Source organism: Hylobates moloch, unplaced genomic scaffold, assembly GCF_009828535.3.
Source record: "Hylobates moloch isolate HMO894 unplaced genomic scaffold, HMol_V3 SCAFFOLD_4, whole genome shotgun sequence".
Classification (NCBI taxonomy): domain Eukaryota; kingdom Metazoa; phylum Chordata; class Mammalia; order Primates; family Hylobatidae; genus Hylobates; species Hylobates moloch.
The window spans coordinates 71,822,165-71,841,473 of NW_026652279.1; the positions used below are offsets into that span (position 1 = coordinate 71,822,165).

The following is a 19,309-nucleotide window of genomic DNA, read 5'->3' on the forward strand; positions in this document are numbered from 1 at the left end:
GAATAGTGTCTACAGTTTTTTTTTTTCTTTTTGAGACAGAGTTTCCCTCTGTCACCCAGGCTGGAGTGCAATGGTGCAATTTCGGTTCACTGCAAACTCCGCCTCCCAGGTTCAACTGATTTTCCTGCCTCAACCTCTGAAGTAGCTGGGATTACAGGCACGTGCCACACCCAGCAATTATTATTATTATTTTTTGTATTTTTAGTAGAGATGGGTTTTCACCATGTTGGCCAGCCTGGTCTTGAACTCATGACCTCAGGTGATCCACTCGCCTCGGCCTCCAAAACTGCTGGGATTACAGGTGTGAGCCATTGCACCCGGCCCACTTTTAAAATTAAAATCTAAAAATAGCTTAAAAAAAGGAGTTAAGTGATCTTTTCAAAAAAATTATATTATGGCCTCATTACTTAATTTCTTCACTGATAATAAAAGCAGTATATTTTTACATTTTAAGTATTATATAAGCCTCTCTTTGTCATAATTTTCTCAAATTTTTTGTTTCACTTTCAGTTGAAATTATTTAATAATATCATTTACGTACTTTGTTTTTTAATATTAAAGGTGAAGAAAGAAAAACACATACCTAGTGGATCATTCATATCTTACACTATATGTGTTTATTTTAGTCTTATAATGAATATAAACATATGAATGCCATTATGAAGAGGAAATATAGTGAAACTTACAGAAAAGTTTTAGTTTTGGGACTTAACTTGGACTACATGTTTTTGTGTTTGTTCATTTTTCCCACAGATATAATAACAATAATAATAGGTACAATTTACTAAGTGCTCACTGTGTGCCATTCCCTATGTTAATCCTTTTTTCTGTGCTTTATCCAATAAAATTGTCACAACTGAATGTTGTGTGAACTTTAATGAACATTTGTCCAGGTGCTCAAATCTAGCGAGTTGCAAAACAAAGATTCAACCTATTCCTGTCTGACTACAAAATGTAAGTCTTAATATATGAGAAATACTATATGATACAAATTAAAATATAGACACCTGACTTAAGGTAAAAATCTCAAAATAGTTTGAAGCAGTGTCTCAACTTCAGCCTCTTAAATGCCTCTCAATTCACCTCCAAAAATTATCATATGATGGGTAGCCTGGGATTCCAAATGTCCTATTTTGGCTTTATAGCAGATTTATAATATTCTCCTATGAATAAATCATGTACGTGATAATATTATGTATGACTGTTACTTAAAAAACCCAGCAAATTGAAATACTGATTCTCCTTTGAACCATATATATCTCAATTTAGATAGCTAAGGGCTCTGCATTATCTTAATTCTTAAGCAAAGTCAGAATAATTATGTTAATTTTTATTTGAGCACTGAATAATGATTACATGATTGTTGAGATTTAAGATGTTCACTTTGAAAATAATATCTAAAAGCTGGCATTCTAGAAATAGCATAAAACTATAGTTGCCAAATTTTGCATAAAAATAAAGCCCCCAAATCAGTATTAAAAACTAAAAATATTTTTTCTGGGTTAAAGCTATTTAAAAAATTGTAACATTTTGGAACAGTCATTAAGATACATTTAGCCTATTTTTATAAATGCATAACAGAGTGAAATAAAATTATTTTATACAAAGAAATTTTAAGACTACTTTAAAGTACCTCTCTCCTCTAAGTGGCAAAGCAGTGATGATCTTGTTAAAATTCACCATGATATACAAATGTAGGATAGACTTGTATATCAAATGTAGCATGTTGAAAATTGAATCAGGAGACCAGTTAGAAAGTATTGCAGGCAAGCTCTGAAGAATTAGATTTTTTATATTTTATTTTATTTAGACAGAGTCTCCCTCTGTTACCCAGGCTGGAGTGCAGTGGCAGAATCTCAACTCACTGCAGGCTCCGCCTCCCTGGGTCAAGAGATTCTCCTGCTTCAACCTCCTGAGTAGCTGGGATTACAGGGGCCCGTCACCACACCTGCCTAATTTTTGTATTTTTAGTAGAGATGGGGTTTCACCACGTTGGTCAGGCTGATCTCAAATTCCTGACCTCAAGTGATCCACCTGCCTTGGCCTCCCAAAGTGCTGGGATTACAGGCATGAGCCACTGCACCCGGCCAGGAATGAGAGATTCAAAGAATAAGGATTCATGCGAAAGACACTATAGGGATAAAATTAGGACAATTTGATAACTGATTGGATGAGAGGGCCATTAAGAAAGATAAGTTAAAGATGTTTCAAATCTTTTAAACTTAGAAAATTGGACTAATATTGGTGTCATGAGAACATATAACAAGTCCAGAGGGTTCTTAGTTACAAAATAAGTAAGAATATCAGTTTCTAATATTAAAGTGGAAATATTCAGCAGGGTGATGAAAATATCAGACAAAAGCTTAGTAGTAAAGTCAAGTTCAGAAAAGTGTAACAAAGTCAACAAAAAAACCCTTAGAAAGAAAACATTCATATTATTTCTCTTTTGATTCTAAGCAAGAGAAACCTGTCTAGAAATTTTTATTAAAAGACACCTGTGTCATAGACCCAAAGAGTAAAGATAAAATAGAGCCTTAGCAATACGTTAGAACAAGAAGCTTGTGCACCAGCAGAGTACTCTCTCAATCTCTCACTCTTCATACAGTCCTCCTTCCTTCTTGTGGCATTTGTCAAGCTTAATTCATTTTATTAAATCTACATACAAAATTTACACGTGAAGAGTAACAGAACTGATCAACCATCTCTGTTTCTTTGTCTTACCTCCTTGACTTTTCCCTCTCTCTCTAGCTCTTTCCCAGTTATAAGTTTTCTGAGAAGCAACTCGACTGGGTCATTTATGTTCCTCTTGACAGGCAACAATAGTGAGAGAGGTTGGTTGCAGGTACACAATTATCTAGAAAATGGCCCCATTCTTTATTTTGTAGGAAGTGAAGTTTATCTCTCAAAGGCAGTGTGGAAAGCTGAACCTACAGTACAATAGTCGATCTTTTTAAGAGTCAAAGGCAACCTGAATAAAACCTATATTTCAGAACAAGATATAAATGGAGAGAGAAAGAAAGAGGCAAAGAGAAGTTTTAAAAAATGAAGTATGTACAGTGCCACTGAAACCAAAGGAAATGTAAAATCAAAAGAATATAATATGTTCACCAGGAGAAAAATAGCAATATGAGGATTGAGAAACCACCCTTGGATTTGGCCATTGGAGAATAATTAGTGATCTTCAGAATAACAGTTTCTACAGAAATAAGCAAAGAGCTAGTTGCTACATTATTTGATAAAACTCAGATACATTATGTTTATGCTACTGGCCTCCTATGCTGGTATAGTAACTCACATTTAAAACAAGAAGGGGTAATTTCCTATGCTATTACTAATAATTTCTGACTGATTCTCAACGAACTCTGTTTTAACCTAAATACCCACAAACTGTTGTTTTAAGAGTGTTTAAAAATCTTATTGGGAAATTGATGTCAAATTGACCAGTTTATGGTTTCTGGAAATGAAATCATTACTCCTTACAAAAAATCAGAACATATTCTTCTCTCCAATATTCCAGAAACTTTCCACATTTGTGTGATTCCATAAGGATAGATAAATGAGATATAATCCTCTTTAAAATTTCTCTCGGTTCCCTGGTAAGTACTTTTTCTGGGCCAGGAGAAATGAACTATTCTGAAGCAACCATCTGTTCTTATATTATCTTGGGTTTTATTTTCCTCTTATTCACTTTTTTTTTTTTTTTTCTGTTTGAAGACCATTTGCCTTCATATAGAAATTGGACCAAAAAATCACTGAGTAATTCTTTCTATTATCTCTACATAGTATACATCTTTCTTCAGCAACGGTTAGAAATAAAATTTCAGTGTCCACTTGAGGCACAATTAATTTTTGAACATGTCATTGCTTGCCTTGTAGATGCAAAAATATAAGAATGGGGAGAGCTATGTGCTAAGGCCCCTGCAGGCTAGTGTACAAGTAGAAAGAGGAGAGTCAAATAAAATGGCTAAGTGTGGAACACTAGGATGGAAGTGTGGAAGGCACTAAATTGGACACAGAAATACGCCTGCATTATAAAATTCTAGCCAGTTTGAGTCCTGAAATGACTTGACAGATACCTGTAATATAATTTATAACTATAATTCTCCAATGATGAAATGGCTTTTCCATATTTAATACTTAGCAGCCTGCGTATTATAATTCCAATTATTTTCCATTGTTTTGGAGAGTAATTGATTACTAGAGGTTTTATGTGATCATATACTGTAATGACTCATAATCACTCCATTGTCTATTGCATCATCTTCGAATTTATTTTTCTCCACTTTCTTGTTAAAGTACAAGGTTTAATTCAAAAGATTTTCTCACTACACTAGACTGTATTCATTCCTGTTTCCAGACCTTTAGTTAGCCTTGCTAATTATTTTTTTAAATATACTACTTTTTTTCTATGTACATCCTAGCCATCCTTCAAGAGCCACTTCAAGCTCCACCTCCTACGTGAAGTGGTCTCTGATAATTCCAGTGCTGATACGCATCTCCCCTTGGTTCCCTTTACACTCATATCCTGTACCCTGGAGCTGGTGCAGTGTGTATAGTTTGTAATTCCTCATTCCTAAAACTACACTTCTAATCCTTTTATTATATAAACATATTGTGCTTATACATTTATAGACATGTATTCATTATCAAATAATTTCTGAATTGCTGTGAATGTGTTTATTTTGTTCACAGCCAGACAGAAAATTACTGTGGCAAGGATTGGCTGAGTTTCCACCACATTTACTAGAACAGGAAACACGGCTAGGTGAGCTATGAGAAAGGTGACAATAAATTTGCCGTCTCCTCCTTTACGTATTTCGTATTCTATAAGCAAATACATTGCTATGACAATATTAGTTGTATGATAAAGGTTTGACTTTATAAATAGGGAGCAGTTAACACTTCAAAGATGAGCATATATCATAGTATTAAAACTAGCTGTAAAACTAGAACCTGGAACTGAAAGAGAAAAAAAAAAATGTTTTTTTGCTATTTAAGAAGCAAAAGCAAAAAAGATTTTTAAGTATGTAGGCTGCTCTAAACAGAATGAAATTGAAATACATAAATGATAGGTCTAGGATACAGTATTATACATATATTTGAATTTTTCTTTTCTTTTCTTTTCTTTTTTTTTTTGAGACAGAGTCTCACTCTGTTGCCCAAGCTGGAGTGCAGTGGCGCAATCTCGCTCACTGCAAGCCCCGCCTCCCGGGTTCACGCCATTCTCCTGCCTCAGCCTCCCGAGTAGCTGGGACTACAGGCGCCCGCCACCACGCCCGGCTAATTTTTTGTATTTTTAGTAGAGACGGGGTTTCACCATGTTAGCCGGGATGGTCTCTATCTCCTGACCTCATGATCCACCCGCCTGGGCCTCCCAAAGTGCTGGGATTACAGGCGTGAGCCACCATGCTCGGTCTTGAATTTTTCAAACCCATAAAAACTGGGACACATGGAGCCAAAATACTTTTTCCTTATTTTCAGTGTTGGACATGTGCATCCTTTATCATGAAAACACATTTTTAGGTTTCTAGCAAAGTCAAACTTAATGCAACTAAAAATGAAAAAAAATCATAAATAGAAATCGATAGCTTATAATATTCAGTTTTTAGAAGATTAAATTTTATTTTCACATAATTCTATAAAAGCATGCTCAGTTTTGAGACTTTCCATCAGCTTTATTTTATGCTGTATTTTATCCAATTCTCAATTTTATCAAGGAAACTAAGGTCCACATGCAAAATGTTAGTGCAAAAAAGCACTTTATTCCACTTTGAAATACCTAGGAATAAAGTGAGAAGTGAAACCAGAAAACAAACTCACAAACAATCATGCAAACATGTCTCAGAAATTGGATAACTGAAATAATTGATATTTGTATTTGTAGGAATTTATGAATAATATCTATACACTGAAATAGTATTATCACCAACAGAAATGGTTCTACCATTTAAGAGAACTTAGAATATTGAGCAGAAAAATGAATGATGATGAGTCATGCAGAATAAACAGGAGCTCACCTTTAACTTTATTCTTTGAAGCAGCCGCTGGTACCAAGTAAAGGTTGCACAAGAAGAGAACAAACATATTAGATATTAGACAGATTCTCTAACTAGTAAGAAAGCAGAGATGTTATTGCTATTAAAGTCTAAAGAGTACATTTGTGATTTCATGATCAACAGCCTAAGAAAGAAAATGACAGTTGTTACATTTCATTAGTGTTATGATTAAGATCCTTGAGTAAGAAAAAGTGAGAGCAGACAGAAGCCATGTACTACACATTCCAAACACTGCAAGTCACCATATTCCTTTAATGGAATGTATAATTCTTTAAGTTCTTCTTAACTCTAAATTTTATTTAACAATCAATTAAAACTATTACAGTTTAAATATACTTAATACTATTTAACAATCAGATTGTAACCCCATGATATTTGAGTAACTAGAAAAGCAGGCCACTTCCATTATTTGAGTGCCTACTAAATGCCAGAGACTGACTTTCCATACATCTACCACTTAATAGTGACAATCGTGAGAAGTAAGTTTTGTTGTCCCTGCCTCATAGATGTGGAAACTGGGATGGAGAAAGGTCAAATTACTTGCTGAAGATGACACATCTGGAAAGCAAATTTGGGATTTGATTCTAGGTGTATCTGACTCCAGAATCTGTGCTGTAAAATATTACTTTAAGCTATTGGGATTTAAGGAACTGATTCATCCACTAAATTGCAAGCATCAGTTCTACAAAGCCAAATAAAAATTATGATTCATTAAACGCCAGCAATTTTGGTACTTGGTTGACACATAACCATGAGACTAGAAAACTGTATTACTTTAAATGGCATTATTTCCATTAATAAGTTGAAGTATAAGCTTATATCTAGTGGTAAACATTGTTTAAAGCAGAAGTAAAGTTAACAAGAAAATTAGAACAGTCCTACAGGACAGTCCCTTACTCAAAGGAAAACTTCTGTTCAAAATGCATAATTAGATACCTCTAAATACTTTTGAAGTGATATAGTCTACTTTGACTTACTATTGAAAAATGAAGATTGACAAAAGCAGGAATGTGTTTTGGCTTTCTAAATGATGTTAAAGAGGAAGTAGTCCATCTCCTAATTGGGAAATGTGCAGTCTCGTTTGGTGGACTGAACTTTAGTAAAATTTAACATAGATTTTAGATCTAGTAATTATGAACTACACATGAAAACTTCTAATTTCCACTTCATTCTTTCAAGTTGCCTAGAGCTAAAAAAAATTTAGAAAGTCTGTGTACATACCAGGCTACTTACAGATAATTTTTGTTTTCATCCACAATAACAAAAACTGCCTTACTATTTGCATATATCTTCTACTAGTTTATTTTAAAATCAACATATTTTTAAAATAATAAATCTTTTACCAGACAAAAACATCTTAAGTAAAAGCAAAATTATTTTAGGAAATCTGGATTAAGTCCTTGACCCATTCAAACTCTTTTATTCCACAGCTTTCAAATGGACATAGACAAAGTGGGAGACTACTTAGAATATTATTGTGAAGATTTTTTTTAAAGTAACTTAAAATTCAAAGTGTAACTATTATCTGTTCTTTGATATATTTACTACTTATGATGCAATAATTCATAAAATTTAAAGCCCACTAAAATATTGAATATCGAAACTTAAGTTTTAAAATTCAATTTCATCAAAAATCTACATTCCTTTAATGAATGTTTTGGCTTAATTGTTTAAGTACAAAATTGATATATATCAAAAATTACAGGTAATATAGCAAAGTAAACAATATCCCCTCTTCCTTTCCAATGTCAGCATCTGAGATAATCAATGCCAGCAATTTCTTAACGTTAAAAAATAAAATTTGCAGTTCTTATAAAAACCTAAAAAAAAGTGTGCATTTTGTTTCCAGAACGAGATTTTACTATACACATTAATTTGCGATCTGCTTTTCCCACATTTTCCAGGTTAATACACGGAGTGCTAACTTATTCATTTTAATAGTTGCATATTTTTATGTAGTTTATATGAAATATGGAACTATTTTGTATTATCAACAGGTTTGTGGTTTGGGGGCATCTTGTTGTATTTTGTTTTTTTGCTAGTAACAGTTTTGCAACTTGCATCTTTATGGCATATATCTTACGCACTGTCGTGGTGCTTTATTTCTTCAGGACATAAATTTAGAGGTTGTCTTCGTATTTCTACTCAGAAAATCCTGGATAAAGATGAAGACTTAAGATTGAAAATGGAAGAGTTGGAAATATTTGCAGAGAAAGTGTGCAAGTATATTACAATTTCTAAAATAAGAGGTAACTAGAAAAAGAGAAAAAAAGGAAGAGAGAAAGTAAAGCACAGAATCTACTATTTCAAACAACTGGTACACTACAGATTCTTCATATCTTTAAAACCATAAATTGGTTGATTTAACTTTACCTACTATTAGTTTTTAATTGGATTCCTTGGTAAAATGTTAGTTTTTAATTGGATCCTTGGTAAAATGTTAGTGGATTTTAAGTGAAAATAATTTAAAATTATTTTCCTTTTTTTATTTACTTATTTTTTGTGTGTATTGTTTTTAAGACTAATGAGTTATTTTTAGATTATGCTAAAATAATGTTTGTCTCAATTTCAAAGGAAAGATTACAATGCATCAATAAATTGACTTGTTCATTTGAAGAAAAAATTTGCTTCAAACTCAAATTCATCACTTGAAAAATTTTAACATGAATTCAAAGAAAACATGCCAAAACCTTATAAAGTTTTGGAACAATAATAATTAATTAGCATATAACATATAACAGATACAACCAATCTTTTATAAGAAATCATTTTATTATAAATTAGTGAAATAATGATGGATAAAGCAAATCTTTACATTTATCAGTGGATTGGAGATAAGTTATTGACCATTCTCAAACATTGTATGAAGACAGAAGATTTTATTCTTTGATTATTGGGCAGGTACCAACATAGAATAGAAAGAAAAACAAAAGCTCTATGCCTGTTTCTGTGTGCCGGCAGCTAATACTAGACTAGGTTAATATAATTGGAAAGAGGCCAGGCTATCAGGCTTGTTAGCCCAATTATAATTCTCTGCATATTCAATAAAAGAAGCCAAGATGACAGGAATACTGTCACGAATGTCATGTTCAATACTTGTAAGATTTTCCATTGTCAGCATAGTCCAATTATAAGTCAATTGTAAAGTGCACATTGCGCACCACCCAAAGTGACTGAAAATTATCTTAAAATGCAATTTTAACTGTTTATAGATAAAATAAAAACAACAGAATTAAAGATACTTTGACCAGAGAAAAATTTTAGATGTGACACCATTTTTTGTCTTTATATTAAAAGCAGCAAATTGTTACTATAACACAATTATTCATACTACTTTTTTCAGAGATTGTTCATTATAATATTAAAATTGTAAATGGCGACAATTATAATATTGATTTCACATGATTTTACATAATTTCTTTTGTGAAAACATGTATATATATGTGAGGAAAAATCATGTGAATGATAAAATAATTACCATAGCTATTTATGTAGAAATGCTGAAGGGTTAGTGAATGTTAGTCATTATATTAATAAAGTTTATCTGAAAAAACATCAATACAAATAATCATAAAGTACAAATATATTGACTATGTTACTGTTTCGTTTAATCAGTTTTAAATTAGACACTTGTCTGGCTATTTGGAAGATGTATCGCTGTCTACTATTTTCTCAAAGAATTAGGGACCCTTAAACTGCATTTCTTGAAATGGAGTTCAGGGACTATTAATAGGGTATGAAGGCATTCTCAGAAGAGATTAGATAAATTTCACCCATCTCAAGACCAATATGACTAGTCACATTTTTGCTATTCTTTTATTCTTGCTTCTTATTTTAACACTTACTGTCATAACACTAGGGTCATATATTTTTAACATTATTTGCAATATATGGGTAATACAGAGCTTACTGGATTTACTGGTGCCTTTAGAAGTGTTTGTTAGAAAGTTATTAATCAAGGAAACATTTTGTAAATAGTTAGCAAGGACATTACTGGTATTTATGCAGAGAGAGCTAAAGCACTATGGATCTTTGTATTTTAAGATTATGTAGAATTTTATCGAAATATTTTGATTTGGGCCTTGTGTCTGTTATCCTTCCTCCTAAGCAAAAATTTATAGATAAGGGACAATTGTTTCTTAAAAGAGGAGGCAATAGAGTTAGAGCTTAGATTTTTTAAAGAGACAGAGATTCCTGACATCTATGATTTTGATGGCAGTGGCAGCCCATGTGGAGCAGCCACTGCCATTGCAATGACTGCAGAGAGGAGCTACCCACTCCAGGGTCTCCTCTCTGCTAAGAGTAGCAGACATCAGGATAACCAGCTACAGAGAGGAGCTACTCACTTCAGGGCTTCCTCTCTGCTGAGAGCCACAGAGGTCAGGAAGACCAGCTGCAGAGAGGAGCTACTCACTCCAGGGCCTCTTCCTTGCTGAGAGCTGAACACTCTATGTGACAACCTGCTTGCAGACAAGAACTACCCACTCCAGGGCCTCCTCTGACCTATTGTTGCTCAATAAAGCTCCTCCTCAACTTGCTCACCCTCCATGTTTCTGCATGTCTCATTCTTCCTGGGTACAGAACAAGAATTCAGGACCCACCAAATGAGGCTAAAAGAGCTGTAATAAACAGAGCTGAGACATGCTCCTTGCTTACCACATTGTGGGAGAAGACAAGAAAAGAAGAGCATGGCCCTTCGGGGAGCCAAGACCTGGGAGCACCCCAGCCCAGGGCTGTGACTCCGTCTTTGGGGCCCTGCAGTTCCTAGAGTCTGCAAGCTTCCAGGCACTACCGTGTTTCCCGGTGCCAGCTGTGGAAGCTTCTTGCAGTGCACCTAGTTCAGCTGCAGCCTCACGGAGAGCCGGTGCCCATGCCGACACCTGGAGCTGCCCGCCCTGCTGGAGCACCTGGCATGTGTGACTGTGCACAGTGTCTGGACCCCATCTCACACACACACCCCTCACCATTCCACATCTCACTCACCCTTGGCAGTCATGAGACCCAGGCCAGTAGTGTGAGCCGAGTGCAGCCTGCCAGGCCAAGTGAGCGAAATGAGCCCAGCAGGCCTGAGCAAAACACGGGAAAGGTGCCACTAGCCACAGACATTTCTGACCAGAAAAACGACACCCCCAAAGATCCCGTAACAACTTCATATTCAGATACATTAGATGTTTCCCTTGATTCAAATGTATTTGCAGCTAAACAAAACAAACAAAACAAAACATTGCCATTGGGAGATGCTGTGCAGTATAAACTTTTTATATATGAAAAGTTACACTTACAGTACACACTATAAATTATTAAAATAATGGCATTGCCACTACTTCCCAGAATAGATATGGTGAAAACAGATCAATCATGTAACAAAACTGTGCTTCAGAGGAGGATGCCATTTCTAGACTACAAAGCACTTCAGTGGTGAATTTACAGAGAAAAAAACACACTTCTGAATATATATATTTTAAAATCTACTGTGTCAAAATGTAGTAACCATTAGCTATTATATAACATAGCAATGTTAATCAACAAACCAATGATTTTTATTCCTTTATGATTGAAATAATACTGATTTGAAAAGGGGAAATTCTACTACGTATAATTTATCAGATAGTACATTATTACTGTCTTTCAAGACACAGAAATTAAAATATCTGCTATAGAGGGCTAGATAACTGCCTACCTTTTCTCCTCCTTTTGTTTTCTTTCTTTAATCATCAAACACAAGGTTAAACACATTTTTTCACTAATCACATGAAACTTATTAAATAGCATCTTTCTTAACTATCACCTAACGTTGTCTAAGTATTAGATTTTCTTCTAAGCCTCATTAGAATTCAAAGACTTGAAAAAGTGTGAATTTAATTTATTTCACTAGTTGTTATTTTTTCTTAATCACACAAATGTCATACTAGGAAAAAAGTGTAAAAATGGTTTAAAATGTTTTAGAAAGAAACACTTGCTATGGAGTTATACACAGAGTAGCCAAAGATTGGATGGATGGAAATAACTCTTAATAGAAATACTGCAGCTACTAAATAAAGAGGAAATAAAAGAAATAGAAAGTCACCATTCTGCAATTTTAGCAAGTACTCATATTTAGGCAATGATTATCATTCAGGTAATATCAGTAAAAGGGAATCTACCAGATATTATATTCCTCTTCAGGGATGGACACAACACCACATAGGAAGAATTTTTGCAAAATAATGAAAACTGGATAGCACTATGTCTCTACATTGAAATTCCAAAGTCCAACAAATACAGGGGACAAAAAAATAGTCAAATGAGGCCATGAGTAAAATAATGAATGTGAGAAATGACACACAATTTTGCCATTTGGTTCCTTTAGCAAATATATTTCACGGCAAAAAATACCAGTTAGAGGAGAAACCTAAAAGACACATCAATTAATTGTCATGTGTAGACTACGGTGGATCTTGAGTTGAGCATTAGATACTTCATAGTGTTAGGAAATTATTGTTAATATTTAGATGGGATAATACTATTGTGACTGTGTTTTTTAAGCCTTTTTTGGTTTTTACAAAATTAAATGCTTGTGAAAAACCATTTCATAATAATTTGGGGATGTACAATGTTTCGTATATTTTCTTCCTATTTTTGTATGTGTTTGAAATTTTTGACAGTAAAAAACTGTTAACGTGTTTTATATATTTAAGTAAAACTTGGATGTTTTTCTGTTTTAGGTACAGTTGACCTGTGAGCAATACAGATATGAACTGCATGAGTCCACTCACATGCAAATTTTCTCCTGCCTGTGCCATCCCTGAGATAGAATAGCCAATCCCTTCTTTTCCTCCTCCTTTTCAGCCTAATCAATGCGAGGAGGATGAGGATTTAGATCCTTATAATGATTCACCTCCGCTTAATGAAGAGTAAATATATTTTCTCCTCTTTATGATTCTCTTCATAACATTTTCCAAACTCTAGCTTACTTTAAGAATACAGTATATGATACATATACAAATTATGTGTGAATTCACACTTTACGTTATCAATAAGGCTTCCAGTCCACAGCAGGCTATTGGTAGTTACATTATTGGGGAGTTAGGAGTTATCATTGAATTTTTGACTGCAGTGGGGAGTCAGTGGCCCTAACCCCCATGTTGTTCAAGGGTAAACTGTATTACAATTTCTGACACATCTTTTCCTATGATTTAATATGATAGTGTGTATAAAACAGTGCAGTGTTGGCTATCTATTGATATTTGCATAGAATGAGGTCAATTTATCATATGTGTAAATTACTTACAGTATGTGCAACACAAACAAGCACAATGAAAATAATTTTGGCTATGAAATGCTGTCTTAAGAACATGGAATATTTCCACCCTGACCAATATGCTGAAACCTCGTATCTACTAAAAATACAAAAATTAGCCAGGTGTGGTGGCAGGCACCTGTAATCCCAACTACTTAGGAGGCTGAGACAGGAGAATTGCTTGAACGCGAAAAGTGGAGGTTGCAGTGAGCTGAGATTGTGCCACTGCACTCCAGCCTGGGTGACAGAGTGAGACTCTCTGTCTTAAAATAATAATAATAATAATAATAATAATAATAATAATAATAATACACCATTAATTTCCTCTATAAAATAAATTTTTTTTCCAAAGAGGTGAAACAGAACTTTATTGTAAGCTTTTACCTACTTTTTGTGTGTATTTTGAGATTTAAGTAATCTATATAATTACTTATTTTCCATTTTCTCACTTTATAAATACTGAATTATATACAGCAAAATAACTGATATTTTGTATTAAAATTTTTTCACTCTACCTTTTCCATGCTTCTAGTACAAACAGTTTATACATAAAATGTTTACATGATCTTTTTCTATATTTATTCCTTTTGCTTTCAAGGATCTCTTTAAAGTTCATGAGTCAGTACCAATTTTTAAATCTCTTTTTCTTATGCTATATTTCCCAATTTCCTTGTAAGATTATGACTTTTGTCCCAATAGCTACAGAGGGAAGCTTTCAAGCCAAGAATAGAACTTAAACTCATGCCTCTAAAAGAGACTCTGTAAGATAAATGCAAACCCTTAGATGTCTCAGCCATTTATGATTATGAAAGCTTTAAGGAAGTACAGGAATAAAAGGTTCTCAATAACCAAAGTACATGGGCAATCTTTGAAGTTATATTTTATGTCTACATTACTAAACCAAAAAGCTATTTTAGAAATACCCTAAATCTATAACTGGAACATAATAGAGTGTTGATGATTTATCTCATTTCATGTTATTCCCCATATTCTCAATGGCTAATTTTTATGGGTTATATATGCATATAATATACATACTTTAGAATGTGTTACCAATGACATGAACACTATTAGGTGTAAGAAATATTTATTGACACATCCTTAAAAAACTAACTTCTGGCTGGACGTGTTGGCTTAAGCCTGTAATCCCAGCATTTTGGGAGGCCAAGGTGGGCAGATCACCTGAAGTCAGGAGTTCAAGACCAGCCTGGCCAACATGGTGTAACCCCATCTCTACTAAAAATACAAAAAATTTTAGCCAGGCGTGGTGGCAGATGCCTGTAATTCCAGATACTTGGGAGGCTGAGGCAGGAGAAATGCTTGAAACTGGGAGGCAGATGTTGCAGTGAGTCATGGTAGTGCCATTACACTCCAGCCTGGGCGACAAGAGTACAACTCTGTCTCCAAAACACAAAAAAACAAAAACCCCCACAAAACCACATGATTATCTCAATAGATGCAGAAAAGGCCTTTGATAAAATTCAACAAGGCTTCATTCTAAAAACACTCAATATACTAGGTATTGAAGGAACGTATCTCAAAGTAATAAGAACTATTTATGACCCACAGCCAATATCATCCTGAATGGGCAAAAGCTGGATGCATTCCCTTTGAAAACTGGCACAAGAAAAGGATGCCCTCTCACATAACTCCTATTCAACATAGTATTGGAAGTTCTGGCCAGGGCAATCAGGGGAGAGAAAGAAATAAAGGATATTCAAATAGGAAGAGAGGAATTCAAATTATCTCTGTTTGCAGATAACATGATTGTATATTTAGAAAAGCCCATCGTCTCAGCCCCCCAAATCCTTAAGCTGATAGGCAACTTCAGCAAAATCTCAGGATACAAAATCAATGTGCAAAAATCACAAGCATTCCTATACAGCAATAATAGACAAACAGCCAAATCATGAACAAAGTCCCATTCACATTCACTACAAAGAGAATAAATACCCAGGAATATAACTTACAAGGAATGTGAAGGACTTCTTCAAGGAGAACTACAAACCACTGCTCAAGGAAATAAGAGGGGAAACAAACAAATGGAAAAACATTCCATGCTCATGGATAGGAAGAATAAGTATCATAAAAATGGCCATACAGCCCAAAGTAATTTATAGATTCAATTCTATTCCCATTAAGCTACAATTGACTTTATTTGCAGAATTATAAAAAAACTACTCTAAATTTGTTATGGAACCAAAAAAGAGCCCATATAGGCAAGACAATCCTAATCAAAAAGATCAAAGCTGGAGGCATCACACTACCTCACTTCAAACAGTCTACAGTAACCAAAACAGCATGGTTCTGGCACCAAATCAGATATATAGACCAACGGAACAGAACAGAGGCCTCAGAAATTACACCATACATCTATAATCATCTGATCTTTGAAAACCTGACAAAAACTAGCAATGGGGAAAGGATTCCTCATTTAATAAATGGTGTTGGGAAAACTGGATGGCCATATGCAGAAAACTGAAACTGGACCCCTTCCTTACACCTTCTACAAAAATTAACTCAAGATGGATTAAAGATTTAAATCTAAGAACTAAAACCATAAAAGCCCTAGGAGAAAACCTAGGCAATAACATTCAGGCAAGGGCAAAGACTTCATGACTAAAACACCAGAAACAATTGCCACAAAAGACAACATTGACAAATGGGATCTAAGTAAACGAAAGAGCTTCTGAAGAGCAAAAGAAACGATCATCAGAGTGAACAGGCAATCTACAGAATTAGAGAAAATTTTTGCAATCTATCCATCTGACAAAGGTCTAATATCTAGAATCTGCAAGGAACTTAAACAAGTTTACAAGAAAAAAACAAACAACCCAATCAAAAAGTGGGCAAAGGTTGTGAAGAGACATTTCTCCAAAGAAGACATTCATGTGGCCAACAAACATGAAGAAAAGCTCATCATCATTGGTCATTAGAGAAATGCAAATCAAAACCACAATAAGATACCATCTCATGGCAGTTAGAATGGTGATCATTTAAAAGTCAGGAAACAACAGATGATAGAGAGGATGTGGAAAAATAGGAACACTTTTACACTGTTGATGGGAGTGTAAATTAGTTCAAACATTGTGGGAGACAGTGTGGCAATTTCTCAAGGATCTAGAACTAGAAATACCATTTGACCCAGCAATCCCATTACTGGGTATATACTCAAAGGATTATAAATCATTCTACTATAAAGACGCAGGCACACACATGTTTATTGCAGCACTATTCACAATAGCAAAGTCTTGGAACCAACCCAAATGCCCATGAATGTTAGACTGGATAAAGAAATTGTGGCACATATACACCATGGAATACTATGCAGCTATAAAAAATAATTCATTTATGTCCTTTGCAAGGATATGGATGAAGCTGGAAACCAAAATTCTCAGCAAACTAACACAGGAACTGAAAACCAAACGCCTCATGTTCTCACTCATAAGTGGGAGTTGAACAATGAGAACATATGGGCACAGAGAGGTGAACATCACACGCTGGGGTCTGTCGGGGGGTGGAGGGCAACGGGAGGGATAGCATTAAGAGAAATACCTAATGTAGATGAAGGATTGATGGGTGAAGCAAACCACCATGGCACATGAATATCTATGTAACAAACCTGCACGTTCTGCACATGTATCCCAGAACTTAAAGTATAATAAAAACAAACAAACAAAAAACTCAAAAAACTAACTTCTAAAATCAGAGAGATTCATCACATTTTTTATTTTCAGGATGTTCTAATATTTTGTTCTAATTAGTTACTACCCTAATTTAAACTTTTTACTCACTAATCTATTTTAAAATGCATTCTATTTTACTGATTTAAATGTATGCAAACTAAATAATACTTTTTGCTCATAATTGGTATTGGTAAAATAGTACAGCAAAATAATGCTTCTTTGAAAAATTTTTGAGCCAACAAAGGTCTCAGATTGTCATGACTGTCATGTAGAAACAACAGTGGAATGGTATCTACCATTAAGAGTTTATATGCTAAGGCAGAAGGTGACATGTAAAAAATCATGTGTCATAAGCATTCTCTCCCTATGCATATGCATATATATATGTGTGTGTATAGAGAATAGCTTTTTGTAGAATCACATAAATGTGTAATTATATGTGTATTTATAAATGTATACCTTATATAAATGTATAAATGTGAATTATACCGCTGATAATTTTTTTTCCAGGAAGAATAATGATTGGACTCAGTGTTAGTAATGAGAATGGTGTGCAATTAGAAAACTAAAGTGTCACCTAGTAAGCACATTTATTGACTGTTAACAGCTTTGTAATGATTATAATGGATGATTAGTACTCATTGACATAAAGGAGGACACCACCACCTGGAGATTACCCAGAGCCAAAGAGTTTATAGCATCATCTTAATGAGGAGAGTAAAAGGAGGTGGGAAAAGAAGCACAACAAGGTCAAGTAAAAATAGATAAACAGGGCCGGGAGTGGTGGCTCACACCTGTAATCCCAGCACTTTGGGAGGCCGAGGCAGGCGGATCACGAGGTCAGGAGATTGAGACCATCCTGGCTAACATGGTGAAACCCCGTCTCTACTAAAAAAAATACAAAAAAATTAGCCAGGCATGGTGGCGGGTGCCTGTAGTCCCAGTTACTCAGGAGGCTGAGGCAAGAGAATGGTGTGAACCCCGGAGGCAGAGCTTGCAGTGAGCCTGGGCGACAGAGCGAGACTCCGTCTCAAAAAAAAAAAAAAACAAAAAAAAAAAAAACAAAACTGAAAACAAAATTTGACAGGAAAAATAAAATGTTTTCATAAAAGAAGTACTTAGCTTTTGAGGTGATATTACTAAGTAGAGAGTGATGTGAAACTCAGGACCATGTGTTGATCTGGCCTATTGTGTTCAAGCAGGTAGTCATTGAGCAAACATAAATTCAGTGTTTCCTAACTCTTTATTACTAGATGGTGAGTCAATTCTGGAAAAGCTGTGCAAAGGGAGAATGTGATTAGGAATAATTTAAGGGATTCAGTTTAATCTACTTCAGTGTGGCTTCAAATAACCTATTCAATTCCCAGGAGATCCAAAGGAAGTCATTTTAGTGTAGCTGGCAAGGCAAGTTTCTGTATGTATAAGTATATGGTCAAGAACTGCTTGGTTCTGGCCTCTAGTGAATCTCCCCAAAGAGGAGCTTGAGCAAGATAAAAAGTGACCTCAAGAATGTTGTGCATAAAGCCACCATATCAAATTCCCTGTACTGCTACTTCTCTGATCTCATTTTGACTTATACTTCAAGGTAGGGTCATAATTGCCTAAAACTAAGTCACCCACACTAAAGGGACTAAGGTCCAAATACTTAACATATATTTTGTATTTAAGGCATGCTAATTCAAAAAGCACGTAGATACCTATTTATAATTCATCATTTCCATAAGCCAAATGATGAAAATGTGGTCATTTAGAAATGTCATATTTAAATTCTTTAGATGTGATGTTTAGTAGTTTTTACTGTAATATAATTAAGGACCTCTGACATATAGGCGCAAGTGACAGGAGGAAAACTCACATTGAGAATTGAAGTGTAGATAGGTAGGTAAGAGCTGAGTTATTGCTATGTGGTTTCAGTGGGTAAGTGTTTTATGGAGTGCCTAAGTGTCATCCTTTTTTCTTATGTTCTTCTGCCTTCTATTTAACATTTCTATATATTGTCGATAAAGTCAGTGCTTTGTGGGATATAAACTGTGGTTTAGGCCGGGCGTGGTGGCTCACGCCTGTAATTCCCAGCACTTTAGGAGGCCCAGATGGGCAGATCACCTGAGGTCGGGAGTATGAGACCAGCCTGGCCAACATGACGAAACCCCGTCTCTACTAAAAAATACAAAAAAAATTAGCCCCACGTGGTGGCGGGCGCAGTAATCCCAGCTACTTGGGAGGCTGAGGCAGGAGAATCGCTTGAACCCAGGAGGCGGAGGTTGCAGTGAGCCGAGATCACGCCATTG

General features: G+C 34.8%; 1 protein-coding gene across 3 annotated transcripts in view; it reads right to left on the bottom strand.

Annotated features, from left to right (window-relative positions):
* Nucleotides 1-19,309, bottom strand: part of CADM2 (cell adhesion molecule 2) — a 1,095,912-nt gene that overhangs the window by 333,723 nt on the left and 742,880 nt on the right. For 2 of the 3 annotated variants that reach the window (XM_032150399.2, XM_032150397.2), the window contains exon 1: nucleotides 6,018-6,155. The exons of the other annotated variant lie outside the window; for it this stretch is intronic. In XM_032150399.2, coding sequence (XP_032006290.2) covers nucleotides 6,018-6,084 — 67 coding nt within the window. In that variant the 5' untranslated portion in view covers nucleotides 6,085-6,155. Of the gene's footprint in view, nucleotides 1-6,017; nucleotides 6,156-19,309 lie in introns of those variants that run through there. 3 annotated transcript variants of the gene reach the window in all.